This window comes from Pseudophryne corroboree, chromosome 4, assembly GCF_028390025.1.
Source record: "Pseudophryne corroboree isolate aPseCor3 chromosome 4, aPseCor3.hap2, whole genome shotgun sequence".
Taxonomy (NCBI): Eukaryota; Metazoa; Chordata; class Amphibia; order Anura; family Myobatrachidae; genus Pseudophryne; species Pseudophryne corroboree.
The window spans coordinates 246,860,619-246,880,157 of NC_086447.1; the positions used below are offsets into that span (position 1 = coordinate 246,860,619).

The 19,539-nt window shown below is 46.8% G+C and overlaps 1 protein-coding gene across 7 annotated transcripts in view; it reads right to left on the reverse strand.

Annotated features, from left to right (window-relative positions):
- DOCK10 (dedicator of cytokinesis 10) overlaps positions 1–19,539 on the reverse strand; it is a 691,954-nt gene that overhangs the window by 256,826 nt on the left and 415,589 nt on the right. For all 7 annotated transcript variants that reach the window (XM_063916012.1, XM_063916009.1, XM_063916010.1 and 4 more), the window contains exons 15-16: positions 13,788–13,910; positions 8,088–8,167 (exon numbers count right to left, since the gene is read on the reverse strand). In XM_063916012.1, the coding sequence (XP_063772082.1) occupies positions 8,088–8,167; positions 13,788–13,910 (203 nt within the window). The remainder of the gene's footprint in view (positions 1–8,087; positions 8,168–13,787; positions 13,911–19,539) is intronic.

Consider the following 19,539-nt stretch of genomic DNA (forward strand, 5'->3'; position numbering starts at 1 on the left):
GGTGGAGATTCCATTAAAATAAAATGTTGTGTTATGCTTTTAGTATATCCGATACACACCAAGCCTCCCAGCGTTCAAACATACCCTCAAGACACATCACTCCTCCTGATAAAGCCTCCATGTTCTGCAATGCTATACTCTGCCCCCCTCTCCCTCTAGAATGTAAGCTCTTGCGATAAGAGTCCTTTCTCCCTCTGTCGTCTACACATAGGGGGTAATTCAGACCTGATTGCTGCTGTGCGTTTTTGCACAGCAGGCGATCAGGCACAAACTGCGCATACGTATGCACCACAATGTGCAGGCGCATTGCAGGGGTACAAAGTGGATCGCCGCTCAGCGATGGGTTTGTGCGATGCATCCATTCTCAGGGGCGATCGCAAGGAGATTGACAGGAAGAGGGGGGTTGTGGGTGTCAACTGACCATTTTCAGGGAGTGGTTGGAAAAACGCGGGCGTGTCCATGCATTAGCAGGGAGGGTTCCTGACGTCAATTCCAGTCCCGGACAGACTGATGTGATCGCAGCGGCTGAGTAAGTCCTGGGCTGCGCAGAGACTGCACAAAATCTGTTTGTACAGCTCTGCTACACATGCGTTCGCACACTTGCACAGCTAAAATACACTCCCCCTGTAGGCAGCGACTATCTGATCGCAGCAGTGCAAAAATCGCTGCCCAGCGATCAGTTATGAATTAGGCCCATAGTTAGGCAATATGTGCATTATAATTATGTATACTTATAAAGCTGGTAGATTGTCTGTGATTGTCTTGCTGATAACCCACGTACAACATAATGTTGCTGTGTATTCCATCCATTGTGTTATCCTTGTTGTGCCATACAGATGAAAGACAACAATATCACTAATAATAGACATTGGCTATCACTGAAAAGTCCTTCACTCTTACGTTATTGAAATGATTGTAGTTTCTTTCTCGTCTCATTGGCATTGCAGTTTGCTGATTAATGGCTGCTTTCTGCTGAACCATGGATTTGACATGTTGGTTCACACTGTGAGCCAGTGGCCAGACCGCAGAACTGTCATTTTGTCTTCAAATATTTGTTCAGCCTTTTGCGAGATAGTCTGCAGATTGCTGCCTGTGGTTATTGCCTTGATATGTTAATTGCCATGTCCACCTCTAGCACCCAATCAATAGGAATGTACAACACTGAGTTTGAGGGGAAGCATGTACTCCAGTGTTGCAGTGATATTCCATGCTTTCCAGGATACTTAGCACCATTTTGCCTGCTGTGACAGGAGCTAGCGACATCTGAAAGATCTCCCTAGTAGGTGTTTTATTCTGATCTGTCTGTATCACCGTATATCCAGTGAGGTGATTGGTGTGTAAGCAACATATTTAATCAGGATATGAGCAACTTCCAAAATCAGCATGTCGTCACCATCCTGCCCAAGCCACACTGTAAAGATGTGCCCTGTGGGCACATCTGTGTTGCTGTCCCTAGCTGGGGGCAGCGCTGGGGCAGCTTGTCTGTCCCCAGCGCTGGGTGCGTGGCGGCGGGTGTCCGGTGCAGGGATTACCCTTTTCCCTGCACCGGACAGGAGGCTGCTGGAGGATTCAAATGTTGGCGCCCTCCGGGAGCCAATCGCGGCTCCTGGAGCGGCAGCCAGTCAGAGAGGGACGCGGCGAGCCAATCGGCGCTCGCCGCGTCATAGGCCCCGCCCCCGTCATCTGACGTCAGACGCCGGGCGGGAGCCGAAGAGACCGCGCGCGCGGAAGAGCGCGGAGAAGAAAGAAGAGGATGGGCGGGAGCAGCGAGGACGGTCGTCGGCGCGCCGGAGCGCAGAAGATCCCGGCGGCGCGAGAAAGAAGACGGAGCTCGGGTGGCCGCGGAAGAGGCCTGAAGACTCCAGCCCTGGGAAAGAAGATGTCCAGCGGCGGCTGGACGCGGCGATGCGACGGCGGCGCCGCTGGCCAGGACGGGCCAGCGGCCGAAGAGGGCACCGAAGATCCCTGGAGCAGGTGAGGCCTCAGAGAGGCAACTTCACCCCCTCCCTTTTCCTCCCTCGACCACCAGGGACGGGCATTAGGCCCGAGGGCACAATTCAGGCACTAGGCCTGTGGCGCAGCTAGGAGTTCGGGGGCCATTTTCGGATTAGGTGGTTTGGGCATTAGGCCCAAGCCACCCTCTCCCAACGGGCACCAGTTAGGCGGGCACTAGGCCCGGGGGCATATCAGGCGATAGGCCTGTGCGGCGTTAGAGGGCATTAGGCCCTAGTGTATTTTGGCCAAGTAGGTACAGATAAGGTGACCCTGGGCACAAGTCCCAGGTCACCCAACGGGCAGCAAGTTAGGCGGGCGCTAGGCCCGTGGGCGAAGTCAGGCCTCCGGCCTGTGTGCAGTTAGGGGGCGCTAGGCCCAGCGAGTAAGTACTCCCCCAAGGTGAATAAAGGTGGCACTGGGCACTAGGCTCGGGCCACCCTGGGGTATTTAGGCAGTCAGGCCTGAGGCCCGTACAAGGGAAGGCACAGGAGGTGGGTAGGCCGTGCGGTGCCCACCCCCTTCCAGCGGCAGGTAGGGATTTAAAGGGACAACACCGTGTGATCTTGCATTCCGATATTGTGATGTATGTTGTTACCGTGCAGGGCAAATTGTCTGTGTTTGCATAGTTTTGTTGCACCACACCCACAGTGCTAGTTTGAGGGCTCTGCCGTTGAAGTTAGTATAGGGTGTGACACTAGGGTAGAGTTAGGCCCTGCACGGCTGTTTCTCTTTGCCTCCTTACAGGGACCTGTAAGTGGAGAAGATCGGAGTGCAAGACTTGTGACGGTGAGTAGCATCCGTGTACGTTTGTCCCTTGTCTGTCCCCGAGCGCCGGAGTCGGGATTGCTCACGGACGTGAGAATCCTTTTCATCACACTACGTGCGAGAGCGCGAGTGTGTGAAATCTGGGTGGCTGAGGCTTTGTGCCGGTGATGACCATTCACCCAACCGGTGAAGGTCGCGGTCACCCCTGGGGTATCCCCTGTTCCAGTGGAAGAAGGGTCGATACCCCCTTTAATGTAAACCATTCTCTCCTCAGCTCGGTCGTCGGTCAGCTCCGAGAGGGAATCGCCGTGTCCGGATCAGAGTGAAGATTTCCAGGTCCGTTGAAGGTTCCGGTACCTGAAGGTGAGAGAGAGCGGCGCCTGGTGAGTACCGAGTCTACACCTACACAGCAGGCACCACACGCCCCCGCCGCCCCACCTCTCTACCTACTTGGCGTAGTCGTCAGGATCAAAGAGACCGGATCACGGACACGATGTGGAACGCCACCAAGAAGACCTCCCTGCGGACGGCTCCGGAGAAGACTCACCCCCGGATGTGTGCGGACCAGAGCGACTGGGTGACGGTGTCTGGGGCAGACATCCTGAAGATGGTGCAGCGGTCGGTCCAGCGTGGAAAGGAAGAGCGCCGGGAGAAGGGGCGCAAGAAGGCCGCTGTGACGCCCTGCAAGAAATGTCGGCAAACAGGGCACTTTGCCGGCGAGTGTACTTGGCGAGAGACGTCCCCAAAGAAGGTGATCCAGGAAGCGGACCGAAGACGTCAGAAGGGCCAAGCGAAGAAGGAGTCCAGATGTTTGCTCTGCGGAAACTACGGGCATGAGCACAACAGTTGTCCTTGGGACGAAGAGTTGAGCGAAGACGAGGTTGATTCCCGGTGTGAAAGCTGTGGAGATCCCCGACATCGGCTCCTGGAATGTCCATGGACGGAAGACATGACGGACTACGAGGCCACGGTGGAGCAGATGACGGAGTCTCGTCAGCAGCTTTGGGACCGGGTGGCTGCAGAGCCTGTGTGTGCGCTCTGCGAGGCGAGAGGACATGCGCTTCCCGATTGTCCGTGGGATGAAGACCGGATGATTGCGGATGGTCGCGCCCAGAGATGGGAGGAGGAAACCAGGGAAATGGAGCGGAAGGCCTTGCTTGAAGTTAGTTCGCAGGTGCCCATTTCCTCTGAGCCGGAACCAACGGGTGAAGATTCCCCAGTGAAGGAGGTGGACCAGGAACCCGTCTTGGAGAATGTGGCAGTGGCCCTCCCTTGTTGGAAGTGTCGGCGACCAGGACATGCGGCCAGTGAGTGCCCCTGGGAAGATGCCGCGGACCTACTCTGTCCCAGGAAAGTGACCCCAGTAAGGCAGAATCCTTTCCCGCATGAGGCGGAGGTGGACGACTGGGAGGTGAAGAGACCACGCTGCGAAGAAAAGCGTGAAGACCCAGTGACTGAGACGTCCGGAATCTCCCCGCGATGGAACCGTCCACGACCAGGACGTGCGGAACAGGAGTGTCCTGGGTACCAAGAGATGCCAGCGGAAGCGAAGGAGTACGCTGAGGAAACAGAGGTGCCAGCGGAAAGGACTAAGTACGCTGAGGAGGAAAATAATACCCCAGTCCAGATATCGGAGGAAGACTCGGACTACGGTGAGCTGTCCGCCGACGAATCCCTCCCAGAACAGATGGAGGACGACTCTGGCATCGGAAGCGCCGACGAGAGTGACTGGCAGGATCGGGTGGAGTCGTGCTCCCAGTTGAATGCCCTCCATGAAGAGGAGGAGATAGTCCTGGAGCAATACCTGCTGGAAGTACCGAGTTGGACGGACGTACGGGGAGAGGATCGCGATGCCGTGGGAGGACCCGTTCCAGAGGAAGACACAGGACCTTTGGAGATGCCCCACGAGGAAATTCGACATGTGGTGGCTGTTGCCCGGGAGGAAACGGATGCCCCGGAGGATTCCACTGTTGGGTGGTGGTCGATACCACACCCGGAAGACAGGGACGAAGCCACAGACGATATCAAAGGTCACGAGTGGGTGACTGTTGTCCCCGTGGAAGAAGATTCCCCTTGGTGGCCAACGTCGAGCGACCGTGAGGAGATGCCACTCCCCCAGAGGATCCGCCGATGGAGGTCCGGACGTAAGAGGAACCCGGAGCTGGAGGAGGAAGGGTGTGGGGTCACGGCCGGTCCAGGCTGGGCCCTCGAACACAACCTCGCCGGAGGGACCTCGGAATTCCCTGACCCGCGGACAATGGACGTCGTGAGGAACTTTGTAGGGACTACAAAGGAAAAAGGGGGGGGAAATGTAAAGATGTGCCCTGTGGGCACATCTGTGTTGCTGTCCCTAGCTGGGGGCAGCGCTGGGGCAGCTTGTCTGTCCCCAGCGCTGGGTGCGTGGCGGCGGGTGTCCGGTGCAGGGATTACCCTTTTCCCTGCCACGGACAGGAGGCTGCTGGAGGATTCAAATGTTGGCGCCCTCTGGGAGCCAATCGCGGCTCCCGGAGCGGCAGCCAGTCAGAGAGGGACGCGGCGAGCCAATCTGCGCTCGCCGCGTCATAGGCCCCGCCCCTGTCGTCTGACGTCAGACGCCGGGCGGGAGCCGAAGAGACCGCGCGCGCGGAAGAGCGCGGAGAAGAAAGAAGAGGACGGGCGGGAGCAGTGAGGACGGTCGTCGGCGCGCCGGAGCGCAGAAGATCCCGGCGGCACGAGAAAGAAGACGGAGCTCGGGTGGCCGCGGAAGAGGCCTGAAGACTCCAGCCCTGGGAAAGAAGATGTCCAGCGGCGGCTGGACGCGGCGATGCGACGGCGGCGCCGCTGGCCAGGACAGGCCAGCGGCCGAAGAGGGCACCGAAGATCCCTGGAGCAGGTGAGGCCTCAGAGAGGCAACTTCACCCCCTCCCTTTTCCTCCCTCGACCACCAGGGACGGGCATTAGGCCCGAGGGCACAATTCAGGCACTAGGCCTGTGGCGCAGCTAGGAGTTCGGGGGCCATTTTCGGATTAGGTGGTTTGGGCATTAGGCCCAAGCCACCCTCTCCCAACGGGCACCAGTTAGGCGGGCACTAGGCCCGGGGGCATATCAGGCGATAGGCCTGTGCGGCGTTAGAGGGCATTAGGCCCTAGTGTATTTTGGCCAAGTAGGTACAGATAAGGTGACCCTGGGCACAAGGCCCAGGTCACCCAACGGGCAGCAAGTTAGGCGGGCGCTAGGCCCGTGGGCGAAGTCAGGCCTCCGGCCTGTGTGCAGTTAGGGGGCGCTAGGCCCAGCGAGTAAGTACTCCCCCAAGGTGAATAAAGGTGGCACTGGGCACTAGGCTCGGGCCACCCTGGGGTATTTAGGCAGTCAGGCCTGAGGCCCGTACAAGGGAAGGCACAGGAGGTGGGTAGGCCGTGCGGTGCCCACCCCCTTCCAGCGGCAGGTAGGGATTTAAAGGGACAACACCGTGTGATCTTGCATTCCGATATTGTGATGTATGTTGTTACTGTGCAGGGCAAATTGTCTGTGTTTGCATAGTTTTGTTGCACCACACCCACAGAGCTAGTTTGAGGGCTCTGCCGTTGAAGTTAGTATAGGGTGTGACACTAGGGTAGAGTTAGGCCCTGCACGGCTGTTTCTCTTTGCCTCCTTACAGGGACCTGTAAGTGGAGAAGATCGGAGTGCAAGACTTGTGACGGTGAGTAGCATCCGTGTACGTTTGTCCCTTGTCTGTCCCCGAGCGCCGGAGTCGGGATTGCTCACGGACGTGAGAATCCTTTTCATCACACTACGTGCGAGAGCGCGAGTGTGTGAAATCTGGGTGGCTGAGGCTTTGTGCCGGTGATGACCATTCACCCAACCGGTGAAGGTCGTGGTCACCCCTGGGGTATCCCCTGTTCCAGTGGAAGAAGGGTCGATACCCCCTTTAATGTAAACCATTCTCTCCTCAGCTCGGTCGTCGGTCAGCTCCGAGAGGGAATCGCCGTGTCCGGATCCGAGTGAAGATTTCCAGGTCCGTTGAAGGTTCCGGTACCTGAAGGTGAGAGAGAGCGGCGCCTGGTGAGTACCGAGTCTACACCTGCACGGCAGCAGGCACCAAACGCCCCCGCCGCCCCACCTCTCACAACACCCCCAATATTTCCATTTTTACCATGGATCTCATGACAGCATGCCAGCTACTGACTGACCTATTCATATCTAATCTGCCAGCACTTGTCATAGGAGTGCCCATTCCTCAGGGTATTCGCTGGTTAAAAAGGTTCAAATACTAGACCTAGCTTGTTGAGACATGAAACACCTCTGGCAACTAAGGGGTTAAACACCTTCAGTAACCGAGAAAGTACAAGACAATTTTTTTTTCCGAGATGCTATTAACACTTGTGTTATAGTCAAGTTTCAAATAGGAGATAGGTACAAGTAACTAGGAAAGGCATATTTGTCACAAAAATAATACAATCAATTCTGATATAGGCCCTCATTCCGAGTTGATCGCTAGCTGCTTTCGGTCGCAGCGCGGCAATTAGGTGAAAAAGCGGCATTTCTGCGCATGCGTACGGGACGCAGTACGCACACGCGAAGTATTTTCACACAAAACTATGCAGTTTTACACAAGGCCGAGCGACGCTTTTCTGTCGCTGTGTTGATCGGTGACTGATTGACTGGAAGTGGATGTTTCTGGGTGGTAACTGACCGTTTTCCGGGAGTGGGCTAAAAAACGCAGGCGTGTCAGGTAAAAACGCAGGCGTGCCTGGGGAAATGGGGGAGTGGCTGGCCGAACGCAGGGCGTGTTTGTGTCGTCAAAGCAGGAACTAAACTGACTGAGGTGATCGCAAGGTAGGAGTAAGTTTCGAGCTGCTCAGAAACTGCATGAAAATTTTTACGCGTAGTTCTGCTAACCTTTCGTTCGCACTTCTGCTAAGCTAAGATACACTCCCAGAGGGCGGCGGCCTAGCGTGTGCACTGCTGCTAAAAGCAGCTAGCGAGCGATCAACTCGGAAAGAGGGCCATAGCAATTGTAACAAAAAACAAACAAACAGCAAAATGCAAAGACAAACGTTTAATGTGTGTTTTAACTTTTTACTAGTATACTAAGATCACTGGAGTTCACTTTAGGGTTACTAACGCATTTCCTTTGCCACAAATGCATTGAACAGAACAAGACGCTTTTAGAAAATCGCAACACATCCAAATGATTAAAAATAATAATGTGAGTGGGTATGGTGCCAATAGAATAGGATCTATTCTCAGACATGCTATACGCAGTGTACTTAAAATGGCTTTTAAATACATGTTAAGCAGTAAGTAACTAGGCTTGACATAGAAAAGTAAAAAAAAAAATATCCTACTTGAATGTTCCATGGGTACAGTGTCTACTGATACTTCCAGACTTCCTGGAATAATTTGGATTTTGCTAATCTTCTCTGCCCTGAAAATAAATAAATATAGACATTGACCATAAAAATAGCAGAAATAAACATAATTTTACACACGAAGGAGAAACAGCTTACCCAGAACATTTATGTCCAGATTTATCAGTTTGGAAGGATAAAGAGGAGATAGATAAAGAATCAGCACTTCAGTTCCTAACTGTCATGTTACAGGCTGTTTGAAAAATGACAATTAGGAGCTGATTAGTTGGTACTTATCTCTCTCCACTTTATCTCTCTCCAAGCTCTGATAAATCAGCCCTTTACTTTGAAGTCATTCATTCATTCATGATCTCTGGTTGTCCCTACCACATGATACGCTTAAACTCTATCATACGCTATAGGTGTAACATATACTTTAAGCATAAGTTACACACAAGTGTATATTTTATGCTAGTTTGCAGGTACAGTGTGTTAAGAAACCAGCAGCTCTGCAAGTTACAGTATGTAAAATACTTAGATTTTTTAGGATGCAATTTACATCTATGGGGATCATTCAGACCTGATCACTCGCTAGCTGGTTTTTCCAGTCCTGCCTAAGCATAGTCACTGCTCCCCGGGGAGTGTGCTTTAGCTGTGCAAGTGTGCGATCGCATGTGCAGCCGAATGGTATAAAAAAACTTTGTGCAGTTTCTGAGTTGGTCAGAACTTACTCAGCCGCTGCAATGACTTCAGCCTGTCCGGGGCCGGAAATTGACGTCAGCGTTTTTCCAACCACTCCCTGAAAACGGTCAGTTGCCACCCACAAATGCCTTCTTCCTGTCAATCTCCTTGCAATCGGCTGTGCGAATGGATTCTTCGCAAAACCAATCGCACAGCAACGATCCGCTTTGTACCTGTGCAATGTGCCTGCGCATTGCGGTGCATACGCATGCGCAGTTATGACCTGATCGCAGTGCTGCAAAAAACGCAAGCGAGCGATCAGGTCTGAATGACCCTCTATGTTTTTTGCATAAATAACATTAGTCCCTTTATTAGGTTATTTCACAGTAATCTTTAGCAATCCCATTAGAAAATTAATTTGCTTTACTTTTAGGTAGCTGCCTTTTAATGTTATCCAGAAAGTATTACTATATATTAGAAATGAGCGGGTTCTGTTCTCAGAGAAACGAACCGTACCGTACTTCACGCTCTGAACCCGGTTCCGAGCCCGGCTCGGGTTTTCCCGCCTGACTCGGAAACCCGAACGCGGCAAAACGTCATCACCCCGCTGTCGGATTTTCACGGGATTTGGATTCCATATAAGGAGCCGCGCGTCCCCGCCATTTTCACTCCAGTCTCGGAGAGTGTTTAGAGAGGATGTGTTCTCAGTGTTCAGTGTCTGTGTGTTGGGGCGGGAAAGTGGGGTGGCAAGTGTTGTGCTGCTCAGTCCAGTCCAGTGTAGTCACTCAGTGTATTGTGCTGCATCAGTCCAGGCATTCACAGTGTTGGTGTTCTGTGCTGCCATATATCCAGTGTAGCTGTAAAGTGGTGCTGTGTTGTGCAGACCAGTCCAATGTAGTCAGTGTATTGTGCTGTATCAGTCCAGCCAGTCACAGTGTTGGTGTTCTCTGCTGCCATATATCCAGTGTAGCTGTAAAGTGGTGCTGTGTTGTGCATACCAGTCCAGTGTAGTCAGTGTATTGTGCTGTATCAGTCCAGCCATTCACAGTGTTGGTGTTCTCTGCTTCCATATATCCAGTGTAGCTGTATAAAGTGGTGCTGTGTTGTGCATACCAGTGGTAGTGTCCTGTGTCATCAGTAATTCCAGTGACGATATACACTGCTGCTATATATCCACTGCTGCAGTATAACAATTATAACAACCTGTTGGGCTGCATCAGACCAGTGGTAGTGTCCTGTGTCATCAGTAATTCCAGTGACGATATACGCTGCTGCTATATGTCCACTGCTGCAGTATAATAATTATAACAACAACGTGTTGTGCTGCATCAGACCAGTGGTAGTGTCTTGGTCATCAGCCATCAGTCATTCCTGTGCCGCATATTGTGTTATATAACTCCAAAAAAATAATGGAGAACAAAAATTTGGAGGATAAAATAGGGAAAGATCAAGAAACCACTTCCTCATAGTGCCGAAGCTGCTGCCACTAGCCATGACATAGACGATGAAATGCCATCAACGTTATCTGCCAAGGCCGATGCCCAATGTGATAGTAGAGGGTATGTAAAATCCACAAAGTCAAAGTTCAGTAAAAAGACCCAAAAAAGAAATTTAAATGGTCCTGGGAGAAACGTAAACTTGCCAATATGCCATTTACGACACGAAGTGGCAAGGAACGGCTGAGGCCCTGGCCTATGTTCATAACTTGACACTTATGTTGGTGTTAGACGTGCATCTGGTATCCTCCATTAGTGCAGTGAGATTTAGACAATTGATGGAGGTATTGTGTCCCTAGTACCAGATCCCATCTAGATTCCACTTCACTAGGCAGGCGATAGCGAGATTTTGCCATTTAATTCCAGTGTTTTGGACGTATAATTACAGTGATTTTGCCAATTAATTTCAGTGATTTATAATTATTAATTCCAGTGATCTTGCCAATTAATTCCAGTGATTTGGACGTATAATTCCAGTGATTTGGACGTATAATTCCAGTTGGAATTGTTTGTGTCACTTGGCTTAGTCATACAGCTACCTCATTGCACCTCTTCGACATCTTTGCATGAGGTGCTGTTTGGGGCCTAGTTTTTGAAAAGTGCCATCCTGTGTGACACTGCCGTATGAGTCCAGGAGTACTGCTGTATTAGTCCTGGGTATACTGCCGTATAAGTCCACCAATTGCAGAATTCTTTTAAAAGTGACTGGAGCGTGCTGGAGATGCTGTCAGTGGACCGAACAATTGCGGCCCACTCTCAACATTCAGCCACAGCGTGACACTACTAGATGGGCCAGGTGGTTGTGTCGCTTAGTTTAGTCATACAGCAACCTCGGTGCACCTTTTTTTCTTCTTTGCATCATGTGCTGTTAGGGGCCTTTTTTTATATATCTGCCCTCCTGTCTGCCACTGCAGTGCCACTCCTAGATGGGCCAATTGTGTGTGTCGCTTGGCTTAGTCATACAACTACCTCATTGCAATTCTTTTTCTTCTTTGCATGATGTGCTGTTTGGGGCCTTTTTTTTTTTATATCTGCCCTCCTGTCTGCCACTGCAGTGCCACTCCTAGATGGGCCAGGTGTTTGTGTCGCTTGGCTTAGTCATATAACTACTTCATTGCAATTCTTTTTCTTCTTTGCATTATGTGCTGTTTGGGGACTAGTTTTTGAATAGTGCCATCTTGTCTGTAACTGCAGTGCCACTCCTAGATGGGCCAATTGTTTGTGCCGCACACTTGTGTCGCTTAGCTTAGTATTACAGCCACGTTGGTGCAACTTTTAGACCTAAAAACAATATTGTGAGGTGTGAGGTGTTCAGAATAGACTGGAAATGAGTGGAAATGATTGTTATTGAGGTTAATAATACCGTAGGAGCAAAATTACCCACAAATTCTGTGATTTTAGCTGTTTTTCAAAAATCATCCAGATCCAAAACCAAACCACGAAAGGTGGTTTTGGCAAAACCAAGCCAAAACCAAAACACGATAATGGAATTAGAACCAAAACACAAAACACGAAAAAGTGCTGCCGCACATCTCTACTATATATATAATGCATCCCTTGTGTTTTCTCTGCAAAATACATGTATTCCTTGTAAGTCACCATCCTGATAATTAAACCTTCACTTCAGTTTTGGCTTGTGTTTTATAATGGTATTATAAGGAAAGGAGCACTGACATTATATAATCAGAGAACACTGTTGTTATAATGAGGGAACGTTGATATTATAAGGAGGGAATAATGGCATTAAATAAGGAGGAGGACACTGGCGCTCTAAGGAAAGAACACTGGTGGTGTTATATAATGAGGAAACAATATCATTGTGAGGAGGGAATACTGGCATGATAAGGCGGAAACAATGGTGTGATAAGGAGGGAATACTGGCGTTATATAAGAAGGAGGACACTGGCGCTCTAAGGAGAGAACACTGGCGGCGTTATATAATGAGGAAACAATATCATTGTGAGGAGGGAATACTGGCATGATGATGAAACAATGGTGTGATAAGGAGGGAATACTGGCATGATAAGGCGGAAACAATGGTGTGATAAGGAGGGAATACTGGCGTTATATAAGAAGGACACTGGCGCTCTAAGGAGAGAACACTGGCGGTGTTATATAATGAAGAAACAATAGCATTGTGAGGAGGGAATACTGGCATGATAAGGCGGAAACAATGGTGTGATAAGGAAGGAATACTGGCGTTACATAAGAAGGAGGACACTGGAGCTCTAAGGATAGAACACTGGCGGCGTTATATAATAAGGAAAAAATAGCATTGTAAGGAGGGAATACTGGCATGATAGAAACATAGAAACATAGAATTTGACGGCAGATAAGAACCACTTGGCCCATCTAGTCTGCCCCTTTTTTTTATCCTTTAGGCAATCTCAACCCTTTTTGAACCTTAATTCTTTGTAAGGATATTCATATGCCTATCCCATGCATGTTTAAATTGCTCTACAGTCTTAGCCTCTACCACCTCTGATGGGAGGCTATTCCACTTATCCACTACCCTTTCTGTGAAGTAATTTTTCCTTAAATTTCCCCTGAACCTGCCTCCCTCCAGTTTTAGTGTATGTCCTCGAGTTCTAATACTTCTCTTCCTTTGAAGAATGTTTCCCTCCTGAACTTTGTTAAAACCTTTGGTATATATAAGGTTTATATGATAAGGCAGAAACAATGGTGTGATAAGGAGGGAATACTGGCGTTATATAGGAAGGAGGACACTGGCGCTCTAAGGAAAGAACACTGACGGCGTTATATAATGAGGAGGAAACAATGGCATTGTAAGGAGGGAATACTGGCATAATAAGGTGGAAACAATGGTGTGATAAGGAGGGAATACTGGCGTTATATAAGAAGGAGGATACTGGCGCTCTAAGGAGAGAACACTGGCGGCGTTATATGGAGGAAACAATGGCATTGTAAGGAGGGAATACTGGCATGATAAGGAGGGGAAAATAGCATGATAAGAAGAGACCAGTGGCATGATAAGGAGTGCACACTGGTGTTGTAAGAAGGGGACCCTGGAATGGAATAATATCATGAGAAAATACTGACGATATAAGGAGGGAAAACTAATGTACTAAGCAGGGAACACAGGCATGATAAGGAGGGATCAATGGGATGAAATTAAGGGAACACTGACATTATAAAAATCAGCTTCATGTACTACTATCGATTCTACAGATGATGCAGGTTCCATATATCTCTGAGGCATTTATTTCCAAAATAACTTGGCAGTTGTTGCTATTTATTTCCTCTTAATGTTCTGTTCATTTTAATTTATGAATTGTAACAGTGTCCTTAACAGTGGAATAAATGACATCGCTCTCACTGGTATGTTATCAGATTATTACCAATAGCCCTGCAATGTGATAGTGATGCTATAGGGCTGATAGTGTCACATTACCGTCAGTGACAATGCATAGGGAAGCACCAACACATGCTTACAGTAGTACAATCCTTAGTCACATATTAGTTCATGTAAATTCTCGATAGACAGATTACATAATCCAACCTTCTGTATTCTGACACCAGTTTAATGAGGTCTTCTGTAGAAATCTTGCTGCTTTCTTGCCTGAAGAGGTGGGAAAACCTGGACTCTCGATCAAGGTTCCCGCAGTTATCTTTAAATAATGGTCTAGGAAAAAAACAAGAATTTTGAAGAAAATAATCCCCACCCCATTATTACTGTAGTTCTTATAATATATAAAATATAATCAGGTATATATGACTGTAAGAAATTGGTTGAATATAACAAATATACCAAATACAGTTATTTTAAAAGAACTATGGTGGTCATTCCGAGTTGATCGCTAGCTGCATTTGTTCGCAGCGCAGCGATCAGGCAAAAAAAATGGCAATTCTGCGCATGCGGCGCAATGCACACGCGCGATGTACGGGCACAACGAATGATGTAGTTTTGCACAGGGTCTAGCGATGCATTTCAGTCGCACTGGTTGCCGCAGAGTGATTGACATGAAGTGGGCGTTTCTGGGTGGCAACTGACCGTTTTCAGGGAGTGTTCGGAAAAACGCAGGCGTGCCAGGGAAAACGCAGGCATGGCTGGGCGAACGCTGGGCGGGTGTGTGACGTCAAATCCGGAACTGAATAGTCTGAAGTGATCGCAAGCGCTGAGTAGGTTTTGAGCTACTCTGAAACTACACAAACATTTAATGCAGGCGCTCTGCGATAAAAACGTTCGCACTTCTGCTAAGCTAAAATACACTCCCAGTGCGCGGCAGCATAGCGTTTGCACGGCTGCTAAAAGCTGCTAGTGAGCGATCAACTTGGAATGACCCCCTATGCTCTAAGTTGGATGCAGCGTGGTCACAAAGGCAGATGGCCATGGAAGCCAGATCTATTACCTTATACCAATGATAGGAAACAATGATACAGTTAGGAGGCTGCACTGCACTGGACGGCCCTATAAACTTCAAAGGGGCTACGCATTACTCTTACTCTCAGTAGCAAGTTATATGCATGCCTCATTATAGCAGAGAAGTCTGGTTGCACGCCCAGGACACTCTCACAAAAGGAACTCTTGTGTATATTTGCAACGTAGCCCACCAGCTGACATCCAGGAAAGCCCATTTCAGGGACAGAAAGAAATGGCTGCTCAGTGAGCCTCAGTCAAGGCCTGTGACGTGCACTCAGGATAGGTAGAGGAGGCAGAGCCTCACCAGTCGTATTCCGGTATACTCTAGCGTTTTGACTATAAAAATTATTAGAAAAATACAAAGAAGATATTTAAAACTTAGAAATATAATATCTGTATTATTCTAATCATTTGTGTAGAGAAAACTCACCAAGCGATCTGTTGGAAATACAGGGACTGTCAGGGAGAGACAAGAAGTGAGCTCAGCCCAGAGGCAGAACTCTGGGAGGCAGCGGAGTCAGCTGCCGCCGGGCTCCTGCTATGAAGGGGGGCACCTCTCCTCCTGGTCTGTGAGTTCAGCAACATTAATCAATTAAGTTAATTGACAACATCCAGTAACTCTTCCGTAGCCGACTTTCCCACTAGTCACTGCACCTTACAAATCACACCCTCTTTATAATAGATACACTGGAAGCAGATACCTTACTGATGAAGCTATTTGCTCCTATAAAGGAAACATGAGAATTCTAACTATATGAAGTTATTTCTCTGACAATTACAGGTAACTTCATATAGTTAGAATTCTCATACTTCCTATGCAACAGCAAATATCTCCATCAGTAAGGTGCATGCTTCCAGTGTAATAGGTTGTAGGTTCTAATCGTGGATATGACACTTGCAAATTAATTGTCAGAGAAATAATCAGCATTGAAAGGGACTGAGCAGATCTATGAAGTGTGTGGCTGGACCCCTACATAGATCTGTCTAGTTGCAATGGTTTTGTAGTAGCTTCATACAGTTAGAAACTGCAGGCTTGCTATGCAGGAGCATAGATTTGAGGGAAAAGGGAAAGGGGAATCCTCTGCACTAGACTTTTGTCAAATTGTTAATAATATTTATAGTAAACCGATATGGTTCCCCAATTTTAGTATTATGGATCAATTCGCAATGCTGTTTGGGGGTGCTGCCACAGACAATGAAATGGAAGAAAAGTACTAGAAAGGAAAGAATTGTCTCTTTGTTGGCGCACTTGTTGAGAAAAAGATAAGTATATTTAAAATGTAACTTTTAATTTCATATAATTAAAATACCTGATAATGTGATAATGTGAAAAATCGCAAGACAATATTTACAAACAATACACTAAATAAAGATAATAAATATCAATTGCTCCTGTGTGTACTTATTATATTTTTGTGATTTTAAGTGTGTGCAAAAAGTATCTTGAAACCAACCGCAAATTGTTGACTATTCAAGTTGTACCTTTATTTGCTAAAATACCCTATTAATTATAATTTATGGGAGGGTACATCTCGTTATCTAACAATTAATCGAAGTATACAGTTGAACTCTTATTCAATATTCATGATTGTGCATACATATATGGAACCAGTCGTGTCAATCCTATGCACAGTAGGTGCGCTATTTTCTCTTCAATAGTAATTGAGTCAAATGACCCCCGACACTATTAGAGTATGTCCCCAAATATGTGAGTAATGTAATTATATTTATATTGGTGGGGCATATATCTTCCTACCCTTCATACCAAATCTCTGTACCAAGACAGTTGCATCAATAATGCCTCTTTGGTATTCTAACTGTCTCTAAGGGTTAGTTGGAACACTCTCCACCCTATTATCTATAGCACAGGTTCTCAAACTCGGTCCTTAGGACCCCACACGGTTCATGTTTTGCAGGTCACCTGTAGATTTTTAAAATGTGACAGTTGGTGATACACAGTGCAGCTGCCGGGTGAAATGGAAAACGTGAACCGTGTGGGGTCCTGAGGACCGAGTTTGAGAACCACTGATCTATAGTATAGAGAATGAATCATCAGACATCTGTACCTTAATTTCATACCAAAGTGTCAAATGAGCATATTGTTCTAGATAACCTGGAATATAGTGTCCGCTTTATTTATCAGCAGTATTACATGAGCTGGATCAAAATACAATAAGCCTGGCAATACCACACCTCTATCAAAGCTGTTGTCGCCTATGGTAGAGCTATGTTATGACACATTAATCCTGATCATGCTACAGGCTTGTTACTTACAATTTTTAATGTCCAATTCCTGTCTCATATAGTTTAACAATTGCAACTTATTTATATCTCTCACATGTAACTATTCTGTTGCTATCTCAAAGAGCTGCAACAGTTGCAGCCAATGTTACAATTTTTTTTGTCAGGCATGGACTTTCTACTGTGTCTGTTTATTACATAAAGTATATCAGGCTGATGTCCAAATAAACCTATACACACTGCTAATGTAACACTGTAAGATATACTTGTGTTACATAGAGTGTATAAAAATACAGTGGGTTTGGTAATGTTGCACTTTTATCCAGGTTATTAACACTTGTGAAGTTTTAATATGCAAAATTTTTGTCAGGCATGGACTTCTTTTTACTGTGTCTGTTTATTATATAAAGTATTCCAGGCCAATATCCAAATAGACCTATACACACTGCTAATATAATACTGTAAGGTATACCTATGTTATATAGAGTGTATAGAAATACAGTGGGTTTGGTAATGTTGCACTTTTATCCAGGTTATTAACACTTGTGATATGGGCATGTCATGACACATCAATACTAGTTGGGCCGTAAGCTTGCCATTTAAAAAGTCTTAATGTGCAATTACTATCTCATATAATATGGCAATTGTGGCTCTATTACACAGCCATGAATGAATCCCTATGTCTGTTTATAGCATTAGGTACTTCAGGCAGATGTCAGAGTAAATCTATATAATATACTATTACACTCCTGCGGGAGATACTCGTATTTGCACATCGGAAATATGACTTCACCACATTAGTTTTTTCCTATTACATAGGTATAAGCTATCCACTGTGTGCATTTGTTACACAAAATCTCCCCAACCTGTGTTGGGGTATATCTGTATACTAAATCAACTTGATTCAGCAGGGTCTGCTCGTATTGGTGTGTCAGGATTATAGCTATGCCTTAACATAAAGATCCCGCTATTGAGCGGATATTGATATATACGTATTGTACCTATCCTGTCCGCAAATCTAACTATTAATCACGTTCCATATAGTGCACTTCGTATTGTGAATTACATGAATTAAATAGAGCATTGCACACACATATTGTTTTCAGTATTCACACATAGTAAATGAACGTTTTGCCCTGATGAAGCTAATGTGAAACGTGCACGTGGGCGTTTCAGAGCGGCGTCAGTGTGAATACTGAAAACAATATGTGTGTGCAATGCTCTATTTAATTCATGTAATTCACAATACGAAGTGCACTATATGGAACGTGATTAATAGTTAGGTTTGCGGACAGGATAGGTGCTTATTGAAACAATACGTATATATCAATATCCGCTCAATAGCGGGATCTTTATGTTAAGGCATAGCTATAATCCTGACACGCCAATATGAGCAGACCCTGCTGAATCAAGTTGATTTATTATACAGATATACCCCAACACAAGTTGGGGAGATTTCGTGTAACAAATGCACACAGTGGATAGCTTATACCTATGTAATAGGAAAAAACTAATGTGGTGAAGTCATATTTCCGACGTGCAAATACGAGTATCTCCCGCAGGAGTGTAATAGTATATTATATAGATTTACTCTGACATCTGCCTGAAGTACCTAATGTTATAAACAGACATAGGGATTAATTCATGACTGTGTAATAGAGCCGCAATTGCCATATTATATGAGATAGTAATTGCACATTAAGACTTTTTAAATGGCAAGCTTACGGCCCGACTAGTATTGATGTGTCATGACATGCCCATATCACAAGTGTTAATAACCTGGATAAAAGTGCAACATTACCAAACCCACTGTATTTCTATACACTCTATATAACATAACGTTACAGTATTATATTAGCAGTGTGTATAGGTCTATTTGGATATTGGCCTGGAATACTTTATATAATAAACAGACACAGTAAAAAGAAGTCCATGCCTGACAAAAATTTTGCATATTAAGACTTTTTAAATGGCAAGCTGGCAGCCTGATCAGTACTTATGTGTCATGATATGCTCGTACCACAAGCGCTAATAGCTTGGATAAAAGTGCAGCATAACTAAACCCACTGTATTTTTATACACTCTATGTAACACAAGTGTATCTTACAGTGTTACATTAGCAGTGTGTATAGGTTTATTTGGACATCAGCCTGATATACTTTATGTAATAAACAGACACAGTAAAAAGTCCATGCCTGACAAAAAAAATTGTAACATTGGCTGCAACTGTTGCAGCTCTTTGAGATAGCAACAGAATAGTTACATGTGAGAGATATAAATAAGTTGCAATTGTTAAACTATATGAGATAGGAATTGGACATTAAAAATTGTAAGTAACAAGCCTGTAGCATGATCAGGATTAATGTGTCATAACATAGCTCTACCATAGGCGACAACAGCTTTGATAGAGGTGTGGTATTGCCAGGCTTATTGTATTTTGATCCAGCTCATGTAATACTGCTGATAAATAAAGCGGACACTATATTCCAGGTTATCTAGAACAATATGCTCATTTGACACTTTGGTATGTGTGACAGGACGGTACCGTACGGAAGCACTCGCCGCTTGCCGCGTCCCGTCGACTGCGCACAGAATGGAAGGTCAAGCCGCACGAGGCCTGACCACATAGGGGATTCCCGCTTACCGTCAG